Raw genomic sequence first — 17862 nt, forward strand, 5'->3', positions numbered from 1 at the left:
TTAAGCATTTATGTATCATTGACTACTCCATGGGGGACATACAGACTTTAGATAAGATGAGCTCATGGGACTCCCATGCTACTAGAGAAATAAGATAGAAATATAAAAAACTGTAACATACACTATTATGTGATAAGTGCATTCTAAAAGTACATTCCAATGCTGCTTTAGGGAAAGATACTATAGAAAGGGTTTTATGTATTGGGTAGGGAGTTGAACTACATTGTATCTTATGTCCTTTCTAAATAAATTTCTGTGATTCTGTCATGTTTCCTTTCTTAGAGTTGCCCTTTGATAGAATTAATCAATACCTTTAAATCATGGCTAAGGATTTATCACTATCATAGTTTTCATTTTCATAATAAAAAACATTTGAGAATCCTATTATCTATGGGTATTCATTTATAGATATATTTCTGACAGCTTGAAGCTTTGGAATTAATTGAAAGTTGATGTACCCCAAAGAGAGCCATTAAATAGACTTTCTAGAACTGCTACCTAGAACTAGTAGTGTGAAAGTTGCTGCTGCATTCAATCAATTTAATTAAATTCAAAAGACATGTATTGAATGACTGCTATATATAAAGTATTTTGCTAGGCTCTAAGAGTCCAAAAAATATCTCTCCCTCCAAATATATTCTCTGCCATCAAAGAGTTTACATTCTGCTAAGGTGTATAGATAATTACAACATGTGCCAAGTCAATAAATAAATGCAAAATATAAAAATACAAACAATAATACAAAGTAATGATGGAGAGTGATAATAACTGGATTTCTCAAGAAAGGTTCATGAGGGAAGGAGTCTAACCTAAATAGATTAAGTCTACAGAAATCCTATAAAGTCCTAAATTAGTAGGGGTTGCTTTGGGATTTTAGGGATGGAATATAAGATGATGGAGAAGAATATTGAACTGGATTCTGTAAACTTAAATCTTGGGATGCATGATATTTCTTTATCGAATCAGTCAATTAACCAATTAAAGATATAATCTAGCTACAAAAGCAACAAGGCTATTTGAGTTGATTGAAAGGAATACCTCTGGATTTATTGATTTTGATGAACTAGTTTAAGGAGCTACACTCTTGAGTCTGTAACCTTCCCTGCAGGGCAGCAAGGAGAAGGTTTTGAGCCAAGAAGTAGAATACTCTTCCTTGTTCAACCCTATAATAATGTTATCAAAGAGACCACTCTAGTAACAAACAATAAATTCAAGCAACACCTAAGAGAGGTCAAGCTAGACACACTGAAGAAGCTAAAAGGGAGAGTGATCTCTTCAGGGCAGAGACTTCTACTTCTTTCTTCTTACTCTTTTAATTCTTTACAATCTGACTTCCAATCTCATCATTTAAACACAATTGCTTTTATTAAAAAAAAAACTATCAGTTTTTCATAGACAGATCTAATAACCTTTTCTCAATATTTATCTTTCTTCTCTGCAACCTCCTGTATTGCCAGTCCCTTTTCCTTGATGTTTTATTTTCTCTAGTTTTTTTTCAATTTCTAAACATTTTTATTTTAAATTTTGGGTCTCACAATATTTCACATTTCACTTCTTCCCCGGTTGTAATTGAGCACACACTGAGGTTCAACCCTATCCCAACCCTCCAAGAGGTGGTGTGGTATAGTGAGAAAAGAAAGGCAATGAATTGAGGATCCACAAGTAAATCTGAATTTTATTATCTATGTTGCTCATTTATTGGGGGCTTGAGCAAGGCATCTAAGACTAAAGTTTTTACAAATTTGAAATGAAACATATAAGCCAAACAATTCTCTATTCTGCAGCAGCAGCTCTGTTTGATTTAAATCCCATGCAACAGAGGTTTGCTGGGCTCCCCACACACCCCACTTTTGTGTAGTTTTCCCCATTAGATTGTAAGATCCTTGAGAGTAGGGACTGTGTTTGTTTTTCTTATTTGTATTCTCAGCATTTAGCACAGTGCCTGACATATAGTAAGTATCTAATAAACATTAAAAAAAATAAGATGAAACATATGGATCAGACCAGTTGTTTCCCCAATTTTTTGATCTCAGAAACCCTTTATACCCTCACAAATTGAGGACCCCAAAGAGTTTTTGTTTATGTGGGGATGCATCTATTAATACCATATTCAAAATTAAAACTAATAATCTTTTAAAATATTTATTTTTTCATTTGAAATGGCAATAATAAACCCATTATATGTTAACATAAGTATTATGAAAGATGATGTTATACAAAATATATATTCCAAACCAAAACAAAAATTAATGAGAATTATGAAAATCTATAAAATCCAGCTTAATAAAAGAGAGATGAATTTTCATATCTTCTTCTACAATCAATCTGTTATATTGTTTTGATTCAAGAAAATCTATCCTCACATAGATAAATGGTTAGAAAATGGAGGAATAGTTTAATAGGCCAGTAACATCTTATTGTTATTATACAAATAGATTAGACCTTTCAGACCCCCTGAAAGAATTTTAGGGACCAGTAGGTATACAATTTGAAAACTACCAGATTAGACTATCTACCAAAACTCCTATAGATTTAGAATACTCCTGAGTCTTTAAAGGTGCTTGAGGGAAGTATAAAAGAGTGAGTCGGTAGACCATGGGTTGGGAAAGATAACTACACTCTGTGTATTCATTATTAAGCTGCATGTATGCAAATCCTTGCACTGAAGTATTGTTTATTCTATAGACTACCTGAAAAGAAGGGAGGAATTAAACTTGATGTCCCCAAAATGCCTGGAGGATGAAGATGGTGTTCAGGTGATGGAAAATCTGAACTGACTTTCTTTGTTATTTTCCTTTTAGGGTGACCGTGGTTTTGATGGGCTGGCTGGTTTGCCTGGAGAGAAGGGACATAGGGTAAGCACTGAAAATGCAATAATCACATGCCTAAAATAAACAACAGAGAAATCCTACAGTAAGCTTTAATGACCATGGATATTTCCTGGAAATGTCTCAATGTCCCCAAGTAGAAGGTAGGAAGCTTTGTTCATGTACAGGAATAATGGCCCAGACCTCTAAGGAATTAACTAAATAAAATTAGTGAAGATATTTTTTAAAGTGTGTTTTATGTTTTTAGCCTCCCACAATGGAAGCATAATTTAGAGAAACTAGCATGATAGAAAGAAGAGGAAATGAAAATATATAAAAGTTATGTCATTGCTTTTGGAAAGTCAGATCCTTCTTCAACCACACCCAAAGTAAATGGGGATAATAGTGACACCTACTTTACAAGGTTATTTGGAAGATAAAATGAAATGAAATTTGTAAAGCACTTTGCAAACTTTAAAGAGCTTTATTAATGCTATTTTTTTTTTTGCTTCAAATATACTTTTCTTTTTTTATTATAGCTTTTTATTTACAAGATATATGCATGGGTAATTTTTCGGCATTGACAATTGCAAAACCTTTTATTCCAGTTTTTCCCCTCCTTGCCCTTAATGCTATTATTAATAGTAATAATAAATATTTTTAATTCTGTATTTTCATAGTTAAGCCAACCCAAATCATTTTGAAATTGAATTAAAAAGAGAAGAGACAAGTTTTATTTAAAAATTTACTGAAGTGTTTTAGGGATGTTCTCATTGAGATCATCCACAAAAAAAATACAGAGATAATCAAAAAGCCAATGTTCAAGCCCACAGAGGAGAGAAAAGAATAAGACAAAAAACAAATCGAAACTTCACACCATAGAACAGGTGATCCTGGCAAGTTCAGGATGATACATTGGAGGGAAGTGTAATTGCTTTTGAAAAGAGAACATAGTATTAAAAGAGAACTCAAGTTGTTCTTCAAGCTCATCTTTCCCAAATAAAGTCAGTATTTAGACCTTGAAATCTATAGATTCCTAATGACTAACTACTCAGTTGTTTTAAGGGTAATCTAAAAGGGTAAGGGTAATCAGGAAGGAAGGCTAAACAGAAAGCAGCTTTGGAGACTGGATTTTCGACATTTAGATTACCCCCTCTAATTTTCTCTCTTCTCTTCCCTAGCCAACCCTTCTCACATTGCTGAGTAGTTTTGTTGTGAATGGGAAAATATCCTAAAGTAGCTCTGTGGCATGTTATTTCAGTGTTTTTAATGGTTATAAAACTACATTATTTGAGGGTAGATTTGACTTGAGAAAGAACCAGATCATTTGGAGGGGAGTCTGATGACTCAGGTTGTTACTCAAGGGAAACAAATGCCACTTCAGAGTCCAAGTGCCATCCTGTGTGATTTAGGTGCTCTATAAGCTGGCTCTAAAGACAGTTCTTTAGTAGAGGCTCCTGAGGACAAGGTAACCACTGTAATTTGGAGGACAGTAATTATTTGAATGTCTAAGGCTTTATGTGCCAGGAAGACTGATGAGATACTGTTTGATATGCTGAAAAGAGAGCTAGATTACCTCTGTACTGTTCAAATATATTCAAATCCTACTTCTGATACATCCTTGCTAGGTAATATTGGGCAAGTCATTTAATCGCTTTGCCCCTCAGTTTCCTTATCTGTAAAACTGAGACATCATTGGCACAAGCCCTTCCTGGCTCATGAAGTAGGAATTTTAAGAGACATATTGTATAATAGGATGAATGGCTAATTTGGGTTTAAAGAACCTGATAATTGTGTAACTTTGAGAAAGTCACTTTTGGGGCCTGTTTCTTCATTTTTAAAATTAAGGGACTGGATAAGCTTTCTGAGGTACATTCCAGCTCTTAATCTGTGAGCTTCTATTAAAACAAATACATATTAAACTACAACTAGAAGGGTTGAATTCTATACCCAGTTCAGTTGCTAATTACTTCTGTAATCTTTGGCAAGTCACTCCCTTCTCAGGACCTCAGTTTCCTTAATTACAAGCACTAAATAGATCATCTTTCCCTACTCTAATATTCTACAATCCTAATTTATTATTTTTAGAGAGAGATATTTATTGATATATGTTACTTATCTTTAGTCATCACAGAAATGTCAGTGTAGTGGGCTATTTTTATAATTACAGTTCTTAGTTACTTAATGTTTGTTTTTTAACTCCTTAACTAATTTATTGGGAAGTCTGGATCAGTGAACCTTTCACATTTTGTTTCATTGAAGAATTGCTGTTCTTGATATGGTCTGTACTATTTGGCTAAGGACAGGAGTGTCAACTTACATCTCCCTGACTCTGTGTATGGAGAGAACTCACGTAACATTATTTTTTATCAGACTTAGATTGAATTTCCATGAGATTTCATGCATGCAGATTGTGAACTGTTGCATGTCCTAAATGTACAGCCTGTCTAGCAAACTCTCTCCTTTCAGGACTTACATGTTCATTCAGGCGGTGAATCTTTCCATCTAGTAATTCTCCCAGTCTGCTGGGGTGGCTGAACTCTGAAAGCATTGTGCATACCAGTAAAAACGTTGCAGAGGGCTTTTGATTTGAAGTGCAGAAAAGAGAAAGAAACTAACCACGAGCCCCAAGAGAACCTGAGTAAAAATGTATTGATTTTCTTTGGAGAACTCAACAAGGCTTGTCTGTCTCTGATCTTACTTTTCTAGGGTGATCCTGGTCCTTCAGGCCCCCCAGGTTCTCCAGGAGATGATGGTGAAAGAGTAAGTTGTCTAATTTATCCCTGACTACATCTAGCCCATCAATCCCCTAGTGAGTCTGGGCAAGAAAATTGAAGATAAAATACCAAATAGATGTGCAATTGACTGTGTTACTTAAGACAGAATGTGTAACACAGATCAGGCTGGAAATAGAGAAGAGGGAACTGTGAGGGAGCCAAGGGAGCCAACGGTGAGAGGCAGGCAAAGGAGATCTTTCAAATGAGAGGGAGCGTCAAGCATGCACTACTCACTTTATCATTTCAGTTAATGTATTGTGTCCAGAAGGGACTCTCCCTACTGGCTGACTGAAATTGGCTGCAGCCCAAGTCTAAGGAACACTATAGCCGAATTGAGACAGGGCCCCCCAATTGTGCCGGGACTGAAAGATTTCATCAGAAAGACTTATGGGCTTCATGCCTGCAATGATCTCATCTGAATTAGGTGTTGGAAGGAATTCAGAGTGGAGGAGCAGAAATTTTCCAAGGAGTAAGGGTTAAAGGATGATATAAAATAATCTTTCTTTGGTCAAGCAAGAGCAAACCAAAATAGCAGTCAGTTGTAAGTTTATGAAAAGCATATACATTCCCCACAGACTTCTGTTCTTTAGTAGAAACTGAAGGAGGGACGTCCCTAACTAAGTGAGCCTAAAAGACAGTTAACTAAAGGGAAGAAGAATATTGAGTAGCAATTCTTGAAATCAATGAAACAATGAGGTCATTTTCTACATGAAGTGGTTGGAAAAATCCTATTTGGGTTTGTTATGGACTCATCTTGAGTCTTGTGGGAAGACATATGGCTTCCTATGGTTAAGCTGGATGACCTCATGGTTGCTCTCTTCATCTAATATTTGAGATTCATAAAGGTAATTTGATCTATTGGGTTCAGTTGACTCCTCTGTCTGATTTCCTCTTCACTGGAGCCTGTGGTGTATGAGCTACTGTGGTTGCTTTGGCCCTACATGACTCTTATTTCTCCCACAGCTAACTCCTGTTATCTGGGACAATGAAGTGCAGGGGATTGCTAGAGCATTTCTAAGGGCCAGTAAATTTGGCAAATGTGCCGTGTACTTCTCTAGGCTGAGAAAAATCTTCCTTATGCATGATCGCCCTCTGATTGCTCCAGGGAAACCGATTTTCTGCATGATTAATATTTAGTGAGAAGGAAACTGGGTGGTGTTTCTCAAACCTGCTTGTTTTTCTTTTCCTCTAGGGTGATGATGGAGAGGTTGGACCCAGAGGTCTACCTGGAGAGCCTGTAAGTTCATTAATCCTAGCAGGAAATCAGTATCTCAGCATTTGAACTATTGTCCAACATTTAGGGACCATTATGTTTAGTTTTATTATAACCATGATTTTTTTTTCAATTTGTTCAATATTAAGTCCTAACTGTGCATAATACGCTATGTATTGTCCTAAGAACACAAAGATAAAACCATCACACACACATACATACACACACACACACACACACACACACACACACACAGCTCTCAAAGAATTACCATCTAGGAAGTAAGAATACAGCAGACTTTGTCAAATTATTCAAAGATAAAGACACAAATGCAGGGACTTTTCTAGGGAGGGATAAAGATAAATTTCTAATGCATCACAGTGTGATTATAAAGGAAGAAATGGAAGACATTTGGCCTTTTGGAACAAGACTAGGGCCTCTGCAATGTCCCTTTTGGATCCTAGGGCTCACAGTAGCAATGGTGACCAACCAGTCTGAGTCAGTCACTTTTTCTGATAATAAGCCTTTGCTAAAGGCAAAGTTCCCTGGCAACATGCCTGTGACCTAAGAAACCAGATGATCTTATGATCTTTTCACTTAGGCTGTTGTATTTGGGCCAAAGCAGATTTCTTTGGTAATGAAAAGGGCATTAATTACTCTTCACATTCTGGTGCTTTTAAAATGTCCCTTTTTAGTTGTAAATGCCAGCTTAGCAGTATGTGTATGGGGACATTAATTGATGAGAAATGTTGCAAACATTTTATAGAACATGGGAATGACGTTTATAGATTCATTGGGGCTAAATTATACCCTAGATGTCCTATTAAATTCTATGAAGAATTCATCAACATAGCTATCTCTTTAACACATGTCTAAGCAATAACTTCTGGGCTATTAACTTCTTAAAACATTTACAGGCCAGGTATTACAATAATGAAGAAAGCATTTTGATGACAATAATAAACATGGAAAGGGTCTAGGCAATTTCTGTCAAACTTTAATTGGCTAGTAATCCATGTCCCTGGACTCACACCCAATAAAAACCCCAAATGCATGTGTGTCCTTCTTCAGAGTAGCAGATAGAACCTTTGATAACTTGTTGGTGCCATCTTTAAAAATACTCTCAAGGCTGAAACCTAATACATTGTCACAGGCTCTGTCCAAAATTACAGAAAGGAAGGTAAGATGAAAAATTCAATTCCTATCAATTAAGACACCTTTGAAAAAAAAAAAAAAAAAAAAAAAACATCCGACCTTCCTTTTTAAAGTTTTGTGGCATGATCTTCTGCCTGGAAAGTTTGGTTCCAATGGACTTTCTCTCACCTCTAATTTTATACAATTCTCATACAATGATGATTCAGAAATACATACAGGAAACACCATCTCTAAGAACTCCTTATACATTCTGAGCATATGAAGTATCAGGCAGGGTTGGATTCAAGAGCTATAGTCTCCTTCAAATAATCCCAGTGAGAAGCAGCTCACCATGGAGTGGAACATAGTTGAGTGATGCTTTGCTTGGTGGGTATTTATTTTCTTCCTCTCTGTGAGAACCTGAAAAGTTGATCCTTGATTTTTCAAACAGTCTTATATCTTTAAGGGATCCTCCTTATTCATTCTTTATGTCCTTTCCCCCCAATATCAGGAATGTCCAGGAGGAGGATAGGGTAGGGAGCATAGCCAATGGTTTCTATTGACCTTTATCAAAAAGGGAAGGATTGGCCAAGGGGCTAGCTAAAGACACCTATAAAAGCATGTGACATTCAAATCAGCTCCAATGAACAATAGGAAATAGAGAATGAATCTGTGATTCATTGGTAGAGGGAAGTTCCCAATTGAGGAAAGTCCTTCTATCAATGTAGGTCATCACCCTCTCTCAAACTTAGTCCTAGCAAATTGCCTAGAGCACTGATAGGCTAAGTGATATGGTCACATAGCCCTATATGTCAGAGATTGAATCTGAACCTGGGTCTTTCTGGCTTTCCATTCTACCGTACTGTCTGTCTATAAAAGAATATGATCTTTAAGTCAATTCCATTCAAAAGACATAGCAAATGTACCACAGCCTGATAGTGACTTTAAATTGTTAAATAGGATGTAGAGCTAAGGACATAGCAAGGTGGTTGTAGGAAAGTTGGGTGGGCCTTACAGTTAGCAATAGACTAGGAATATAGGTCTTCAATATATAACAGCCAGGTCAGAGCAACAACTCCAAATGATTTGGTTTTAGAATAAGTTTCTGAATGCCTTCAGAGCACACCAAAATAAACAGATTTCTAAAATCGAAGGCCAAGGCAAAGAAAGGTGATGTATAAGGCTTAATACTAACTATAATGGATTGAAATCCAATTTTCATCATTATCTTTGATGGCTCATCTAAAACATCCAAGTGTGCATATTACTTTGTGTGGTGACAATGAATTTTCTTGGTACAATTGTTTGGCACAGTTTATTCTGGGTCTGATTACCTTCTGAGAATGAAATGAGACAGTTAAAAATGTTTCCAGAACTCAGATACTGTCTGAGATATTGCTGCTTTTATCACCAGCTCCATTTTATTTTCAATCTGAGCATATTTGTTGAGTTCTTGCTGGCTACTTGTCATTCTGCATGTTGCCAGGGGAGATGCAAGGATAGCATCGCTCCTCTCAAGTAGCTTACAGTCTAGTTAGAGAAGCAAAAACTTAGACTAGTGGAACGGCTAAAGACTGTTCTCTTCCCTTCTCTCCAATTCCTTCTCTGTCTCTGTCTCTCTCTTTCTGTCTCTATTTCTGTCTTTCTCTGATTACAATTCTCTTTCTGCACATATACATACATATGTATGTTCTGTATAGAGCCATGTGTGCATTTCTATAGCACATACATTTGTGTTCACATGAATAAGTATATATGTACACATACATGTGTGTGCTTTATGCACACATGCATAGATACATACATGTACTATGCATTTATTTGGTTTTAAATAGCTTTAGCAGCTTAAATCTTTAGTAAAACTTTACACACTTGCATATATATGTATTCTGTGGATGTATACATATTTGTAGATGTGTATATATGTATACAGAGTATCCCCAAATTTTTTCTGAAGTTTATGCTATTAAACCTATTTAATAAATTATTTATGTTATTAAAGCTATTTAATAGCTGATTTATGCTATTAAAGTTTTAAAATCATACTGATACTTATGAGACATCCAAGATATTTATGCTAGATTGTATGTTATGTAAAATCACCACCAAAGGAATTCAGAAAGGAAAGGGATCAATGAATGCTTAAGCCATGAGAGATTTCAGAAAGTAGAACTTAAAGTAGACTTTTGAAAGATGAGTAGGATTTTGATAGAGAAACAGAGAAAGAGTGTATTTGTCAACTAAACTAGCATTTCTGCAAGATGTTTTTGAGGTGCTGAGTTTTCAGATCCTGACATCTAAATGTGTATCTTCGTAAGTGAAATTATGACATGGATGTTTTGCTTCTTTATTTTAGGGACCTCGTGGTTTGCTTGGACCCAAGGGCCCACCTGGTCCACCTGGACCCCCTGTAAGTTCTGCAGCCTGCTTTTCATCTCTTGCTCCATTGTTGCCCTTGAAAATCCAAGTTTGTCCCCCTGTCAGAGCTATGATGTCCCACTTAGTCATTCAGGCAGATAATCTGAACTGATCACTGTGAACACCTGCTCCAAAGAAACATGAGGTGTTAGCAGAAGCTGAAAGTGGACAGATAGGAAGTGGTCCTTCAAAGGTGAAAGGAATTGTGCTTTCATGAGAAATGTTGCAGGTTACAAAGTAAGGACCCATATTTAGAGTTGGATTTTTTTTTTCTCTGAAATTCATAACTCTTTCCCAGAAAGTCACACATATTTTTAATGTTAAAAAGAGAAATGGCAGGAATCCAGGTGTCCTCTCTACTTTACAACTTCCCAAAAATGATGATTTGGGCAAAGTACAGAGGTCAAAGGATTAGGATTCCTGGAGTCCAAAGCCATCTTTGCCATTCACTTTCTGCATCCTGAAAGAATCATATCCCCAAAGTGGAATGCTGCTAGAGGGCCCTTCTCTGAACTTCCTCACTTTATAGCCCAGAGAAGGAAGATCATCTAGTCAAGATTACACAGCCAGGCCTATTGCAGAACTCAAAACGAGATTCCCCATGTCTCCTGTTTCCACTTTTGTGCTCTTTTTTCTACAGTAATCCAAAGTTGGGTGTGACCATGAAGTAATATTGATGTGCTTTTTACAGCCCCAGAAGGAGACTTGGTTCATTTTATGAGTCTTTTATTTCCTGTAGTTCACTCAGAAGAGAAACAATATCACAGTATTGGGTTAGAGTCTTTTAGTGATTGGATTCACTTTTCTCTTATGGCTTTTAGAGAATGTGCTGCCAGTTGGAATGTTTCTAAGGAGATTCTCAGCTCTTATTGGGTGTGATCAACCTCCTCCTTCCTCAACTTTGCTTCTATCCATTTGAGTCATGTTTTACAAAATATGCTGTTATCCCTAAGTGGTCAACAATGCATTCAAACAGTTGGGCAGTAGCTCAGTAAGGGGTAACTGTGTCCATCCCAGTGATAGAGCTATAGTCCTCAAAATATTTTTGGTCACAGAGAAGTACCACCATCTTATTCTTTATTAACTAATTTTTGCTGAGGAAAATGATGACACATTACAGCAGAGATGACAACTTACCTATGTACACATAATCCCAAGTTTAATTTTTGTCCCATTTGTAGCCACTTGGTCAGAACTAATGTGCTTTGGCATCTCAGTTGAGAACTACTGGTGTAGTAGAAAGAGCACGAACTTTGAAAACAAATGCAATGTATTTGAATTCCTGCTCGTCCCCTTTCCATCTAGGTGTACTTGGATGAAGCTCTTTCTTCCTTTGGGCCTCAGTTTTCTCCCATGTAAAATGAGAAGTTTGCAGAAGATGACTTCTATGGGACTTTCTAGCTACAGATACTATGATAAAATCAGATTCTATTCAAATAAAACTGGGTGACCAAAGCAGGTTGCATAATGGACTTAAGAGAAAGCACTACTGCCCAAGCAAATTGTCCTACAAAGTGGTAAAAATAATTCCATTAAAAAACAAACAAACCTGCAATTGACTTTAGCCAATAACACTTAGCAGCTCAGAGGACAGGTTCCACAAGCCAGGAAAAAGTATGAGGAAGATTTAGTTTAGTTTAGTTTTGTTCTTAAGTTTATAGGTTTTAAGAAGCAAGGCCCTCAAGTCAAAAAAGTTTTTTTTTAGATTAGACTGCAAATTAAAACACTGACCAAAGAGTTATAATCCTACTCAGATTAGTTAGGCACAATATCTGGGAAACTAAACAACAGCTCTTCTATCTCTCTACCCTTTATTGGGTTGGAGGACCTAAGGATAAATTTTCTTAAGAAGAGAATACTCAGAGGATAATTGATAGTTGTCTTCAAGTATTTGAAGATCTGTTGGATGGAAAAGGAATTTAGACTTCTTCTGTTTGACTCCAGAGGGAAGAAGTTTCAAGAAGTCAGATTTAGTTATTTCCTAATAATTAGAGCGGTCCAAAAGTGTAATGGAGTGTTACTAGTTAGGAGGTTCTCCTTTTAGATTCCTTTTAGTTAGGGATTGGGCTAGAGGTTCCCCAAGGCTCCTTCCAATGCTAAATTCAATGATTCTGGATTGTCTAGGGGAAAAGGCTAGGTCTCTTTGCATAGGACACATAGGTCTGGTGAATAGCAACATGTGAGGAAAGAAGTAGCTCCATTTCCCTCACACAGGCAAGATCAGGAATGTAGATGGTTCTGCAGCCAAAGCAAAGCTCCTATTTTCCACAGAAGTGGTTTCTATCCCTTATTTTTGTCAGCTTGTTCCTTCAGGGTGCTTTTTCTCAGCATGCTTCCTCATCTGAAGTGGGAACAGTTTGTTGCCCTGAAATTTTCCCACCAGCAGGTACAGAAACTGGGAAATTTTGGCTGGCATTGTTCTCCTTGGTGAGGGGGTGTCCAGAGAGCAAACTGAGCTGATGCAATTTTGAAGCAAGCCTTTCACGATTCACACAGCTGTTCTTCAGCCCAAAAGACCTTGACATCATCTCATGACTTGGTTTTGGGATTTTGTCTTCTCAGGGTGGAGTTTTTCTTTTCATGTATTTTTTTCCTCTTTTTTTTTTTTTTTTTTTTTTAAACATTTTTATCTAGGGTGTGACGGGTATGGATGGACAAACTGGCCCAAAGGGAAATGTGGTAAGTCTTTGTTAAGCATCCAGACACATCACTTTTTCTAAATTACAAGGGCTAATTACTTTCTGGGTACATTCATTTCAGGACCAAGAGAGAATCTATTTCTGTAATAAGAAGTTAATGTTTGCTGGTTTTATAGTAGATTTCCAAGGGAATTCCTCCTTTGGTACCTTCCAGTATCTATTGTATCATGATGTATGCTCTTAGAGTAAGGGCCAAAGCAGTTATACATGGAATCAGCAAAAACAGATGCTTCAAGAGAGTAAGCTTTAGACCTTGAAGAGGATAGTGGTTTAATAGCTGCAAAATAGACTTCTTTTTGGCTAACCATCTTAGGAAAATGATTTCCCACCATATATCCTTGCTGTTCTCTGCAACATACAAGGAAATTATTTTCTGTGTGTAAAACACAACAAATTTGTGCTTTAAAATGTTTTCACAGATGAACTAATCTCCATATTAGGATTATTTGGAAGATACTGGTACATTGAGATGACTTGGGAATTTTTAATTGAAACTTGATTTTCCTACAATGAATTCCTTGCATATTTTCCTGGACTGGAAATCTTGGGGATGTTTGCATATTTTAATGAGCATTCACTGTGGAAACCAGTCACCATCATGCAAAGGCCTTTTGCAATGGATTAATTTTACAAGGCTCAGTGATAGATTGTAGCAAAAGAGAATCATGATCATTCTTTTTTGAACAGACACAACCAGGCATGATTTTAATAAGTTTGGGAAGCATCTACTTAGGCAAGACTAGCTGCTGCTTCTATTAAAGTGTTGTTAGGTTGGGCTGAGAACAGCTTGAGATTTGGTCAGTTCCATGGTTTCTCCAACTCATAATTTTATATCTACCAGACAGAACAAGTCAGTGTGTATGTGTTGGAAAAAGTACCCATAGTGATCTCATAGATTGATTCTATATGGCAAACAGTCAAATCAATCAGTAAGTATTTATTAAATGTCAACTGTGTTTTAGGCACTGTATTAGGTATAGAAATACAAAGACAAAAATGAAAATTTTAGTCCTCAAGTAGTTTTTATTCTATTGCAAAAAATGACATGTACACATACAAGATACAAAATATATAGAAGTTAAATTAATCTTAGTGAAAATAAGGCACTAACTTGGGATTATAGAAGGAGATTGGGAAAGGCCCAATATAGGAGGTCTTAGCACTTAAAAACTGAGTTTTGAAGGAGGTTTGGGATTCTAATAAATAAGGCAAAAATATCTTCCATGCCTGGGAAACATATTTTTCAAAGTCATAAAGATAGGAGATTGAATGATGTGTGTGAGTGGTGCCTTCCTTAATGGCCAGTTAAAAACCAAGTTATCCAGGAATTTACCTAATCCTTTTTTAAAACTTTTAAATTTTTTTCAGTTTTTATCAATGTTCTACATATAAAATTTCCTATGTTTGCCTGTTGGGTGAAATTAGATAAATTCTCACCATCAAAATTATATCTTTTAAAATGTAAGAGAAGAGTTTAATTTAAATACCAGTTTATTATGCATGATTTTGTCCATAGGTCCTGATTCTCTATCTCTGTCAATATTGCTCTTGTTAATAGGTCTTGAGTTAAAGCCAATTTTCAGACTAGGTCACTACTCTGTATTTTGTTTAGCCCTTTGTTATTTTCTTCCTTATAGGGTCCTCAGGGTGAACCCGGACCCCCAGGACAACAGGGTAATCCAGGTGCCCAGGTGAGTCTTGTCTATGTAGAGAATAATATTTCACATACAGGAAAATTTCATGACCCAGAGGCCCTAGAACCCAAGGAGAGATACACTAGACTCAAAGTTAAGACATCTAGTTTCAGAATTTTGAAAGATTTAGGAATTCCAGTCATTACAATGACCAACCATAGATCCAAAGTACATAGTATGAAACATGGTAACTATCTTAATGGAGAGGTGTTGGACTTAGTATATAAATTGAGACACACACACACACACACACACAGAACATAGTGACCATTGAAAAATTTTATTTTGCTTGGCTAGAATGTTTGTAATGTTTTTTTCTTTAATTTTCTTACTTTCTTAGTGGAGATGAGAAGAAGGTAGGAAGGAGAGAATAAAGATCCAAAAATGAAATAAAATTGAAAACTTTTAAAAAGACACTTACATTTTGAGTCCTAAATCTGCCACTGTGTCTGAGTTTCTTTTTCCTCATCTGAAAAAAGAAAATAATAACAATAAGTACCAAGCCTGCCTCATAGGGTAAGATTTGATAATAAATATGTTGGTGCTTTAAAAACTTCTAACACCCTCTCCACAAATGTAAGTGGGCCTTACTATTGGAATAGTTTGCTTAATTTTCAGTCATCCATTTAAGTCCATTCCCTATGCTTAGTTCAATCACTGTATCTCTCAATCACTCTTGCCAATTTACATGAGGCCTTATCTGCTGCAGCTAATAGAGTATACCATAGATTGCTAACAATAAAGTACAGAGACTGGCATTTTGGGCTTTGGTGCATTTTAATGCAGAAGGAGAATTGGGCCTGGAGGTTAATAAGGTAAAGAATATATATTTGTATATACAAATACATGTTCGTATATACATACAAAGAAGATATTCTGGGTAAATCAAATTATCTTACTTTTCCCCCTCCTTTCACTTTCTGTTTACAGGGTCTTCCAGGTCCTCAAGGTGCAATTGGCCCACCAGGAGAAAAAGTACGTGTTATGATTCCCACTTTCCCCAATACAAAATAATGTAATGACCATTATCAGTATGTATTTGCCCATCTGACTACTCTTGCACTATCCCATCTCATTGCCAATTACACATCTGTTCTTCCCTGTGTATAGGAACATTTAATCTGTTTACATCTAGGACAGGAAGAAGAAATTTCACAGTTCATCTCTAATTCATAATATTTGCATTTGTTTTCCATCTGAAAGGCAGCATTTTGAGGGCAGTAAAACATCAGGATGTTTTCACTCAGATATTAGCTAAGAAAAAGATTCTTATGGTTTAAGAATAGAACCCTCAGTAACAAATAAAAGTCTTTGCCTTTCAGCCTCTGGCAGGGGAATTTTCACTTTAACACAAAATATCTTTTGGAACCAACAGATGATTGTTTCTAAAAGATTCTACAAATGCATGGCTCCCTTAAATTGTAGTTTTGGAGACCTAAGAGGTGAAAATTCTCTGAGTGGCCACCTCATTTTGGTGAGGACCTTGGTCAGTGAAAGCCAAGTACCCTGAGTGAAAATCCAGGTTTATTCAATGGGATTTCTTCATGGTGTAAGCAGGTTCTATGTTGAATTTTATTATTTTTAAGGCATTCTTTTTCCTCCTTTACCTTGCTGGAGGCAACTTTCTGGTCATTTTATTTTAATCTAGTTTTCAAGCATTTGGGTTCCTGTTTAGTAAAAGTTGAATACTGATTTTATTCATCAGGCTTATGTCTTGCCATCATAGAGATTCCATCTAATAGGATGCATTTGAGAAGATGATAATTCAGTGGAAATCAGCATCTTTCAATAGCTTCCTCTAATGCAGACCTTTGCCTAAGTCATGATGGAGATCCCCAAAAGTCATCTTGAGAAGAAGATGAGGGATGTTCACCAGATAGCACCAATGAATACTAGACAAATGTGTTCTAAATTGTGACCACAGTATAATTTTTTGCTGACCTTCTTTTCCTAGGGTCCCTTAGGTAAACCTGGACTTCCAGGAATGCCTGGTGCAGATGGACCTCCTGTAAGTTGAGTTAAATTTATTTGAATTAAATTTGTTGAATTAAATGGAGTTGAATTGAATATTCTTCCTCTTCCAAATCCCAGCTTCCCATCTCCTTAGTACAGTGGGCCACTCACTGCTGATAAGAAAATACATTTTACAGATTCATAGGGGTGGACATTTCTGAGCTTCATTTGACTCATTCTCTAAGTCTGTTAATAAATATACATTTGATCTCATGCTTGATTGCACAGTAATTATTGGGTTTGGGACACGCTTTTCATAATGTGTTTCAATCAAAGAGTGGCAATTGCCTGGTAGGAAAGCTATTATTTATTACTGTGTGTCATTTAATTATTGGAACCTACTCTGGCATCTTTAACAAGTTGTGTGGGAGAGGGAGAGGAGGAAGAGAAATAATCAGCTAGGTGTGAAAGATTCTCAATGAATAATCTGTTCTGTAAAAAGAAAGGAGAATGAGAAGTCCTAATAGTAATACAAAGTTGTATTTTTAGTTTGCAGACAATGATGGGTGTGAGAGAGAAGCGTGAATTTACAGCATTGTAAGCTCACAGCTGCACTCCCAAATTGGAGATCTCTTGGAAATAGTCAGTTAAACTCACAAATCTAGTTCATGGTCAAACTGTGCAAATTAAAAAATGGGAAAAAATATAAAGCAGATGAGAGGGAAAAAATGTACACTGGGAGTAGATTTTTTTTATTAGATTATTCTCTCTATAAGAGTTACAACAGGTTCCTTTGACTGTGCTCATTGCATATGGAGTATTTTAGCTATTTTAATAAAAATAATGAATTAAATCAATTATTAAAGCTATACAATATTTTATAGTTTTAATAATGCCATAAGAAGACAAACTAAATAAAAAGGTTAATTATGTTAATAATTATTTGGTATCTGATTAGCAAACAGTTCTTTGCTTTAATTTTCATCTTTAGATCTGTGGCTTCCTAGCTCTAACCCACAAATAGAGTCCTAATTCTAGCTACAGAACAGTGTAGTACATAGAACAGTTAGCATAGAGTCAGGAAAAGCTGAGTTCAAATCCAGCTTCAGAGATTTACTATTAGCTGTGTGACCCTAAGCAAGTAATTTAACTCTGTTTGCTTCAGTT

General features: G+C 36.2%; 1 protein-coding gene across 2 annotated transcripts in view; it reads left to right on the forward strand.

The window, feature by feature from the left end:
* Nucleotides 1-17862, forward strand: part of COL5A1 (collagen type V alpha 1 chain) — a 295993-nt gene that overhangs the window by 183028 nt on the left and 95103 nt on the right. For both annotated transcript variants that reach the window (XM_012553992.3, XM_012553994.3), the window contains exons 18-25: nucleotides 2802-2855; nucleotides 5517-5570; nucleotides 6777-6821; nucleotides 10288-10341; nucleotides 12984-13028; nucleotides 14686-14739; nucleotides 15673-15717; nucleotides 16697-16750. In XM_012553992.3, the coding sequence (XP_012409446.1) occupies nucleotides 2802-2855; nucleotides 5517-5570; nucleotides 6777-6821; nucleotides 10288-10341; nucleotides 12984-13028; nucleotides 14686-14739; nucleotides 15673-15717; nucleotides 16697-16750 (405 nt within the window). The remainder of the gene's footprint in view (nucleotides 1-2801; nucleotides 2856-5516; nucleotides 5571-6776; nucleotides 6822-10287; nucleotides 10342-12983; nucleotides 13029-14685; nucleotides 14740-15672; nucleotides 15718-16696; nucleotides 16751-17862) is intronic.

Source organism: Sarcophilus harrisii, chromosome 2, assembly GCF_902635505.1.
Source record: "Sarcophilus harrisii chromosome 2, mSarHar1.11, whole genome shotgun sequence".
NCBI lineage: Eukaryota > Metazoa > Chordata > Mammalia > Dasyuromorphia > Dasyuridae > Sarcophilus > Sarcophilus harrisii.